Here is a 10,856-nt window from a genome sequence, read left to right as displayed (position 1 = left end):
AAACAAAGAAAGGTGCAGCTAACAGCTATAATAGATATATTAATAATAATAAACTGATCAAATAAGAAAATGAAAAATAAATTGATTTAAAAATAATGAAAATAATATAATAATAACAATGGATATATGAATCAGAAAGTATTATACAGATGCAGATATTCTTTATTGTCATTCGCGCCACATGTGGTACATGTGTGGATCAAAATTATGTCCACAGGGTCCCAATTACATCTAACAATAAAATATAAAAGAAAAACAGTAATAAGATCTAAGATATGAACTAAGAAATACGTCAACTAATAATGTGCTAAGCACTAATAGCATAAAAACAGTAAACACAATACACCGAACAGCAGCACGGACATGAGTCTGTGTGAACAGATGAGCATGAATGTACACAGCAACATGAAACAGATCAGCAGCAACATGAAACAGATCAGCAGCAACATGACGCAGATCAGCAGCAACATGAAGCAGATCAGCAGCAACATGAAACAGATCAGCAGCAACATGATTATCCTGGTTAGATATTCATAAGGCTGCACAAACTCAAGTTCATGTTGCTGTTTGACGTATTGTTTTGATTGTTTACTGCTATTAGTGCTTAGTGTTTTATTAGTAGATGTTTTTAGTTGATATTTTTCTTAGTTCATATCTTAGATCTTATGACTGTTTTTCTTTTACATTTTATTGTTGTCTGTAACTGGGACCCTGTGTACATAATTTCATCCCAATTCAGTATTTATTCAACATTTTATTTTTTTACACTAAAAATAAAATAAAAGCAAGTCCTTATCAGCACAAATAAAATGATGTGGAACATGTTGCATCTGTTCTTACCGAGCACAGAAGGCTGCAGCGTTGTGTTGCTCTGTGAGGTGCAGCTGGGCTGCGAGCCTGCGATGGAGCTCTGTCAGGTGCAGACTCCGCTGATGGAGCAGGAGCAGAAGCTGGGAGGCTTGGAGGGTTTAATGTGGAGTTGAGAGATGAACCGCCACGCGCTGAAATACGTTCTGGATAAAATAAAGTGAGAAACGGGACCAGAGGACAGTTAGCGTTTATGCAAATTAGCTTAGCATCGTAGCACCGACGTTGTCCTATTATGGCATCAGCCTCTTTTGTTAGTTAAAAATATGTTCAGAACCTATGGGATGAGTCACTTAAAATATGTTTAAAGTTAGAAAACACTCACCATCTTCTATAAATGATTCAAGTAGAGCAGTGGCCGTGTCCAAACCACCCTCCAATCGCTCCATCTAGCTCGCTTTGACTTTTTTCGTCGGCCACCAAGCACAACAAGACCTGCACTTCTGCATTTGACCACGGCTTTGATATTATTGTTTTTGTATAGCTTCAAAATACTAAATGATAAGCTCCTCGAGTTATCGCTAATGGCAAGCGGTAGAGAAAAAATGGCAGATCGGGTTATTTGGAAAGACTCCACAGACTCCTCCCCCTGACCAATCAGTGACCGACAGTGTTTCTGACGTCACAGCTCGGCTCGGCTCGGCTCGCTTGGACCCCTTGAGAAGCCGGGCCAGAATTTAGGGAGGCAAGCCAGTTCCAGGAACAGTGGAAAGACCTCAAACGTGCGTAAAGCCGGAAATATCCAACCCGCGTCGTGATAGTGGAAAAGGGGCAATAGTAAGTCCAAAGTGTGGCCCTTTATGTGGAAGCCACAGCTGTCAAGGCAGGATGTGAAGTCTCTGGTGAGGGGGTTGTTGTCTTCATCTTTATGAATGTTGAGGTCTTCAAGTAGAATAATGTTGGGTGAAAGAGCTGAGAGATGGGTGATTAGAGCAGTACAGTCATTTATAAAAGAGTTGTTAATTTTGGGCGGGCGGTAGAAAGTGGCAACAACGGTGGGGGTTGGGCCGGAGAGTAGACATACAGTGCGCTCAAAGGAGGGAGAGGGAGGTGTGTGAACCGGCATGACCTTCCAGTTCTCGCGGTGAATTATCTTAAGACCTCCACCGCGGCCGGACTTGCGGGATTTGGCAATGTAAATGAACCCCGGTGGGGTAGATTCATTCAGATGGAAAAAGTCATTTTGTTGTTGCCATGGTTCTGTTAGACAAATAAAATCTAGCTTACAGTCAGATATTAGATCTTGAATAAGCTGACCTTTGCCAGTGAGTGAGCGAACGTTCAGAAGGCCAAACTTTACGGAGGAGGAGTTGGTAGTGACAGGAACATTAGCTGACCGAGCTAGGCTGGCTAACATGTTACTACTGTTAGCAGCCCGAGTATTGCGGCGTGTAGAATGGTGAGAATCAGACCAGATGGAGTTTATGGGGTTAGTCTTGTTAGTGTGGAGTCTATGGCGGGAGCCACGGTGAATGTATCTCCGGCGAGGATGGAAGGCAATGTCCTGAAGAGGGCGCACAGGCGGCACGACCGGTAGAAAACGAAGGCGACGGAGCTCGACCGCTGAGTAATGGAGAAGGCCAGATGCCGTGTGGTGGTGGATGATCAGCTGGAGAGTCCAAACCAGAGCAGGCAGCAGGTAAATCCTAATGAACCGTATGGTTGATATTGAGACGGATCAGAGACTTGGTGTAGTGGAAAAGGCAGGAAGGATTGAATAAAACAGAAACAAGAAAAAAGCACGACAAGCAACGGCAGCCAGGATGTGCCAGCGTTCACTCGTCGGAAGTACAGTTCAGTGGCAAGAGTTCACAAAAAGCACTGGACTCACCGGAAGTTACCCATGTTTCAGTTAAGAATAAAAATCCAGACCACAGGAGGTGAAGAAATCCTTCAGAATAAAGGTCTTGTTAGTTAGCAATCTAGCATTAACCAGGGCCATGTGAACATGAGATGGAGCGGGGTTGACGTAATCCATCCGAGGAGCTCTGTCCAGCAGACGCAGGTTGTGATGATTCGTCCCACGCGCACATAGGTGGGGGAGGGTGAGGCAGCGCACCAGCTGCCCCCCTCCCAGGCCGACAACAGGTACCAGACCCGGGGTGTAGTCCGTCTGAGGAGCTTAGTCCACATCTCAACACAGCTACAAGGCCTCTTCCACAGTAGATTTGCATTTGAGCTAAAAAAATCCGACTCGGCCCCAGCCCGTAGCCATCATTTCCGAACCCCATCCAGACCCGACGAATTAACAGTAATTATAGGTCTGAATTGTGTGTGTGTGAGGGGGACACACAGCATTTTTAATTAAGCTTTGACTGCTTATAAAGTTATTAACGGTTGATGGACATGCACGGCTGAATAAAAGGGGCAGAAGATCGGAGCTGAGGGGGTGTTTGTCCTTTCATGGTCGTCAAAGCGCATTAAGAAAGGTCATCAAAGCGCAGAAGAAGTGGAGGTGGTGGAGAAATAAATACCTTGGAGTTCACCTGGACAACAGACTGGACTGGAAATGCAACAGTGAAGCCGTCTACAAGAAGGGACAGAGCAGACTGTACTTCTTGAGGAAGCTGAAGTCCTTCAACGTTTGCAGCAAGATGCTGCATATCTTCTATAAGTCTGTTGTAGAGAGTGCTATCTCTTCTGCCATCATCTGCTGGGGTAGCAGCACCAGAGCAAGTGACTTCAAAAAGATCAACAAGCTCATAAAGAAGGCTGGCTCAGTTCCTGGGACTCCTCTAGAACCTTTGGAGATGATTGTTAAAAGAAGGATTCTTCATCAAATGAAGAACATTGTAAACAACCTCAGCATCCTCTTCATCAGACTGTCATACAACAACAAAGTGTCTTCAGTCAGAGGCTTCTTCAGATCTGTTGTAGGACAGACCACTACAAGAGATCCTTCCTGCCCACAGCCATCAGCATCTATAACAACTCATTAATGAAACCAGGATGATGAGTTACCACAACATATAATTTCCCTCTGGGATTAATAAGTTATTTTTGAATAGAATTTGAATTGAATTGAATTAAATCCCTGCTTCTGCCTGCATTCTGCATTATTCAGACATGGACCCTGCTCTGACATGTCTGCTTTAGGATCTCACCTGTTTGCGTCGTCGGCCACGCGCGTCCACTGAGTGCAGCGCCTGGACGTCCATTTGGGCCATGGATTGCTTTCTGGCAGTATAGTCCCATCTGAAGCTTAATTGAACTTAATTTTACCTCTTTCAAGGCCGGTCAGCTGGCTGCATGCGGTTGGTGATTGTAATGCAAGCCATGTTGCCATATAATTGGATTGTATGGCAAGCCATGTTGCTATGTAATTGGATCACCAGCCGCGTGCGTTCGCTGATGCATTCAAAAGCCGGACACCAACATGGCCCGCCCATCCAGCACATTCTGAATTTGGGCTGGGCCAGGCTTTGGGCCTGGGTTAGAAATAACAGCCCTACTCCATGGCCTGACAATCTAGGCTAGCTGATAAAAGAATAGCCACTAGGACACAGCTCAGTAAGAGAAATAAAATCAGAATCATGCTGCCAGGTCTCAGTTAGAAACATAAAATCCAGTTTTTGGAACTTTATGAAGTCATTTAGCAAGAACAATTTGTTAGTTCTTGAACGAACATTAAACAATGCCATACGCAGTGGGGCAGAGGACGGGATTCTTGCTGCAGCAGCCTGTTTCAGACATCAGAGAAACTGAGGGTTAGATCCACAAATATCACGTATTCCATCAACGAAAGCAAAAAACAGCGATGAGTCTGGAGCTTCTAGATAAACAGACTGGAGGTAGCAGTAGCGCAGAGGTCCAAGTAGAACATAGCCAGGTTGGGATGTGTTTGTAAAATTCCTATTGGTTCAAAAGCCAGAGCAACAGGTTGTAAGAGTTTTATGGAGTCATTTGCCAATGACCCCTCACTTCCAAATAAGCCTGAGCTTCACCTGGACAATGACTCTCTTGCCTCTCTTCCTCTTCCTCTGAGATCCACACGAACCCAGCGAAGGGTTGCAGAAATCGCCAGAAGGGAAGCCACTCATTGGTGAGAATAAGCTGGCACCTGAGGGTGGGGCGCAGCTCCTCTGCATGGACCCCCGAATAGACAGCAGCATTGACCTGTCATAGACCACCGTTTATTATTAACCATTATTTATCCAGGCAAATCCCACTGAGATCACAGATCTCTTTTGCAAGGGAAGCCTGGATCTGAAGGCAGCCCAACATGCATGTTTTTGGTCTGTGGGAGGAAACTGGAGTACCTGGAGAAAACACGCAAGCACGAGAAGAGCATGCAAACTCATCACAGAAAGACCCCAGGTCCAACCAGGGATTGAACCCAGGGCCTTCTTGCTGTGAGGCAACAGTGCTAACCACTGAGCCTAGGTTAGCCTAGCATAGGTTGTACATCCTGTTGGGGTTACCTTCCCCACAGAGTCTTTGATCAAGGAGGTACTTTCAGGAGACTACACCTTCAATTTAACACATTTATTTTCACACCATTAAAAGAGTACATGTACAGTATTAAAAATCGAATGCATTCGGGAGACAATCAACGAGTATGTCACCTTGATTCTAGCGAGCCGAAAACCCCAAGATTGTCTGGCTTTGAGAGCGCGTACAGTGGATTATAAAGTTTTCCTAGTCCCACCTCTTCCTGGGATGTATCCCATTTTGATTTGTTCAAACTTTTAACAGTGAAGGAGTGGATCTTTTGTATTAGCACAACTAATTGCCAGGTTCCTGCCCTCCTCTGCCTTAGTATCGGACCTTCCCATACTCCTGTTTCGGCTTGGACTTGTTTAATTAATTTTGAGCTGTTCTGAGTAAGATATTGACCTTTTGAGCGGTTCTGAGTAAGATGTTGACGAAGCACAAAATTATGAGGGCCTATTCTCCCTTATCTAGGTATGTAAGCAAAAAGTGTTGATCAAGCATAAACCACAGTGAGTGCAGATTCCTCTCTTATCTGAGCAAAGCCAAGTGCAATGTTTTTATTAATTTTCCTTCAGCATGTAAGCAAAAGTCAAGCATACCATATTTAATTTCCTTCACTACTTTTAAGACTTGTGTGAAAATCTGATTATGTTTTAGGTTGTATTTGTGCAGAAATATCGACAATTTAAAGGATTCACAAACTTTTAATCTGATTGCTAGTTGGACCTTCACATAACTACTTACAACCCCCAGTACAAAATGAAAACAGGAGAAAACAGATAAAAAATGCAGAAAAATAATGTCAGCCTACAGCAGAGAGACTTCAGACAACATCAAGGCCAAACACAGGCGCCATCACACTGGAAGTTACTTTCCGGAACTTTAAAGTTGAGTATAACTTGTTAGCTGCCTTAATGTTGGTATGAGACGTAGTTTATAGTTTTATTTACTTGATTATCAGGGTCGGAGCCAGAGGAGGAGGCAGCAAAAATAGTCCGGCAGAGCGCATCAAACGCAGTGTGTTGGTCGTGCACCCTCCTTTGCACAATATAAAATTATTGCAAGTGCTTCACTGAGCTGACTGGTCATTTCTTTTATTAAAGTTAAGCCACACTTTCGACCGCGCCTGCTCACAATCAATATATGCGCACACACTTCCTGTGGATTTTTCTTCATTGGTGTTCGGCAGGTGGATTCTTCTTTGTTGGTGATCTGGGCGGATTCTTCTTACGGTCCGCAGACTAGGCATAGAAAGTAGGAATTGAAAATAAATTACTTGAACGATTCAGAGAAAACCGGAATGTTAGTCCCAGTTCCAATAGATTTTAGATACTCAATAGCTATGTTTACATGGACATAGTCGGATCAAACGGCCGTTCGGAATAAAAACGCGTCATGTAAACACTCTGTTCAGGTTGTTTTTTGTTTATGCAGTGTGATCCGAAATAATTTGTGATCAGAATGAAACGGGTGGTTTACGCTGATTCATAATCCGAATGGTGCGCATGTAAACGCTTGATCCATTAATTTTTTTCTGATTGTGAAAAACTGACCTGTCTGCGCACGTGCGACTTTGCCATTTCCGCCTGGCTAATGCTAATAATATTAGCGTGTCGGGGAAGCAAAACTGTTCGGTGAGCTACACAACATTTCTACTAGAAACTTTGACAGAGCTCAAAATGATCTGTATTACCTGTAGCTCAGTCATGGAGTGCAGTAACGTCTCCACCATCATTAAAACCTGTCGCGGGTCCATTTTGAGTGCTCAGTTTTGTTTATGTTCATCCCGGAAGTAAACCGGAAGTAGAACTACTACTTCTGTGTTTTTTTTTTAAGGAGAGTTTACCACTCTGCACATGTCAGTACTTCTGTTCAGAACAAAGCCTGCTGCATGTAAACGCTTGTCATGAACAGATTGTGCCCATGTACACGATACATTTAAATTATTTAATCTGAAAACATTTCAATCCGGTCTAAGAATTTTGCACATGTAAACATAGCTAATGCCTAACCCTACTCTTCCACCACCTGAGGGAGAGAATAGGAGCAGGTCCAGCCCCTCAGGTGATGCTATATTAGCTGGAAACGAGCAGACAGGTAGAGCTGGGGAGAAGGGAGGAGCACAGGAGAAGCAGAGAGATGAGCAGGCAATGAGAGACAAGTCTAATGACTTTTGTAACGGTGACCCATGGGAGCGTTCACAGCCTTTCTCAGTATAATTTGCATTTTCTGTTGCTTTAGTTCTTGGAATTAAACAATGTTAAAACTAAAAGAGGTATATTTGAACAAAGCTATATCAAAAGTGTGTGTCTTTTTAACTTGTGATCTTTTTTCTTCAAAACCCTCCAAATATTCTCTGTGAAGGAGTCAGTTTTAGGTGCTTGTAATTCATCATAAATATCTGCTAATTTGAGTCATGCACTGTATTAAAGATTTAAAAACATGGTTTGGGGGATTGGGATGAGCTAAATTGTTCGATATTTGGAACCAGACTGTATTAAAAATGTAATGCATATAATGATCAAATATGAACTATAAATGCTGCCTTATCAATAACAGGTGGTTTGCCTGTTTTATTACCAATCATGTGGGTTTTAATGTTCATGTATTTTTAGAGACAAAGTTCATAAATTGTAATTTATAACTACAACCTTCATAATGAGCAAGTTGATTGTCAATGATAAAACTCCTAAAGGTTGACACAGGAAGAGTGATTTTGCTGTTAAATAACTTTGTTAAATTCAACCGGGTGATATTTAAAATAAAAACTATATCACAGGTGGTCCTTTGTTCAGCACAGAAGAAGTTAAAACTGCAAAAATTTTTGTGTTTAAAATTGTTCTTTTTGTAAGAATATACTGGTATTATCAATGTATATGAACAGACAGACAGAAGATGGCTGTGTGTGTGTGTGTGTGTGTGTTTGTTGAAGTAACATTGTTCCTAATGTATGTGTTTCAGTGGTTCCTGTCCATGTGTGGTGCTGATTAAAAGAACAAGTTCCTCAAGATTGAAGGCCTGATGTGGACCAGCAGGACCCAGAGCCTCTTATCGTAGAGTGGAAGAGAAGATCCTTGGACCAGTGTGGTGGCAGACCAACTCAATATGGAGGAGACCAATATCAGGTTTTTGGTCACTACAGTTCCTTTAAAGAGTGAAGAGGATACTTTTTTTTTAACCAGGAACCCAGATTTAAAGACTCACAAAGACACTTCCAGCTCTTCAAAGACTGACGTTGATGAGGTTGATGAAGAGGATGGGGAAATGACCAGTCCTGACTCTCTGCTGAAGAACTCATCAGACTCTGAATCAGAACTTGAAGACAGCATGAAAGACTGGAAGGAGAGCAGGGCTCCTGAATCAGAGGTAAAAATTGTCAACAAATCTTTGAGCTGCTCTGAGTGTGGTAAGCAGTATGTCAGTAACTGGATTCTTCAAAGACACATGACAAGTCATTCACAAGTGAAGTCTTCAAGCTACCTGCATAATAAGAAATGTGTTGGAGAGAAGAAATATGTAGAGTCACGCATGAAAGTCCAGGCAAGGCCAAAATCATTAAGCTGTGATGACTGTGGTAAAAGATTTACTTGCAAATCAAAATTAAGCACACACATGAGAGTCCACACCGGAGACAAACCGTTTCCTTGTGATTTTTGTGGACAAAAATTTAGTCGGAAGGACAGTTTAGATTCACATATGAGAGTCCATACAGGAGACAAACCATTTCCGTGTGATTTTTGTGGACAAAAATTTAGTCGGAAGGACAGTTTAAACTCACATAAGAGGGTCCACACAGGAGACAAACCGTTTCCTTGTGATTTTTGTGGACAAAGATTTAATCATAAGACAAATTTAAATTCACACATTAGAGTCCACACAGGAGATAAACCATTTCCTTGTGAACTTTGTGGACAAAGATTTAGTCATAAGTCAAGTTTAAACTCACACATGAGAATCCACACAGGAGATAAACCGTTTCCTTGTGATCTTTGTGGACAAAGATTTAGTCGGAAGACACATTTAAACACACACGTGAGAGTCCACACAGGAGACAAACCATTTCCTTGTGATGTTTGTGGACAAAGATTCAGTCAGAAGTCAAGTGTAAATATACACATGAGAGTTCACACAGGCGACAAACCATTTCCTTGTAATCTTTGTGGACATATATTTAATCAGAAGACACATTTAAACAGACACATGAGAGTCCACACAGGAGACAAACCATTTCCTTGTGATTTTTGTGGACAAAGATTTAGTCAGAAGTCGTGTTTAAACTCACACATGGGAATCCACACAGGAGACAAACCGTTTCCTTGTGAACTTTGTGGACAAAAATTTAGTCAGAAGTCAAGTTTAAACTCACACATGAGAGTTCACACTGGAGACAAACCGTTTCCTTGTGAAATTTGTGGACAAAGATTTAGTCATAAGACAAGCTTAAACTCACACATGAGGGTACATACTGGAGACAAACCATTTCCTTGTGAACTTTGTGGACAAAGATTTAGTCATAAGACAAATTTAAACTCTCACATGAGAGTTCATACAGGAGAGAAACCATTTCCTTGTGAACTTTGTGGACAAAGATTTAGTCATAGGACGACTTTAAATGGACATATAAGAGTCCACACTGGAGACAAACCATTTCCTTGTGATCTTTGTGGACAAAGATTTAGTCATAAGACAATTTTAAACTCACACATGAGGGTCCACACAGGAGACAAACCGTTTCCGTGTGATCTTTGTGGACAAAGGTTTAGTCAGAAGTCAGCTTTACACTTGCACATAAGAGTCCACACAGGCGACAAACCTTTTCCTTGTGAACTTTGTGGACAAAGATTTAGTCGGAAGGACACTTTAAACTCACACATGAGAGTTCATACAGGAGACAAACCATTTCCTTGTGATCTTTGTGGACAAAGATTTAGTCGGAAGGCACATTTGAACACACACATGAGAGTCCACGCAGGACTTAAAACTGTTCCACTGCCTAGCCAATAAAAAATTTTCCACCAAAAAAAAGGCACACTAATATTTCGTTGTACCACCTTTAGCTTTGATTATGGCATGCTTTGCTGTGGCATTGTTTCGATAAGCTTCTGCAATGTCACAAGATCTATTACCATCCATCCTGCCATTTTCTTCCGCTTATCCGGGGTTGGGTCGCGGGGGTAGCAACCTAAGTAGGGAGGCCCAGACTTCCCTCTCCCCAGCCACTTGGGCCAGCTTCTCCAGGGGAATCCCGAGGCGTTCCCAGGCCAGCCGAGAAACATAGTCCCTCTTTGGTCTTCCTCTGGGCCTCCTCCCGATGAGGACGTGTCTGGAACACCTCACCAGGGAGGCGTCCAGGAGGCATCCTAAACAGATGCCCAAGCCACCTCAACTGGCTCCTCTCGACGTGGAGAAGTAGCGGCTCTACTCGGAGTCCCTCCCGTATGATCGAGCTTCTCACCCTATCTCTAAGGGAGAGCCCAGACACCCTGCGGAGAAAACTCATGTCGGCCACTTGTATCCGAGCTCTCGTTCTTTCGGTCACAACCCAAAGCTCATGA

At 42.8% G+C, this 10,856-nt stretch overlaps 1 protein-coding gene across 1 annotated transcript; it reads left to right on the top strand.

Moving 5' to 3' along the window:
• The first annotated feature begins 8,829 nt into the window (after nucleotides 1-8,829).
• Nucleotides 8,830-10,346, top strand: LOC119426457 (gastrula zinc finger protein XlCGF57.1-like). Its single transcript, XM_037694019.1, has one exon. It carries the CDS (start codon nucleotides 8,830-8,832, stop codon nucleotides 10,303-10,305), a length of 1,476 nt encoding a protein of 491 aa, XP_037549947.1. The 3' UTR covers nucleotides 10,306-10,346.
• Nucleotides 10,347-10,856: the final 510 nt, after the last annotated feature.

The sequence above is a fragment of the Nematolebias whitei genome, chromosome 20, assembly GCF_014905685.2.
Source record: "Nematolebias whitei isolate Nwh7 chromosome 20, NemWhi1, whole genome shotgun sequence".
Taxonomy (NCBI): Eukaryota; Metazoa; Chordata; class Actinopteri; order Cyprinodontiformes; family Rivulidae; genus Nematolebias; species Nematolebias whitei.
Note: the sequence above shows the minus strand (reverse complement) of the source record. Positions and strands in the feature narration are given on the sequence as shown.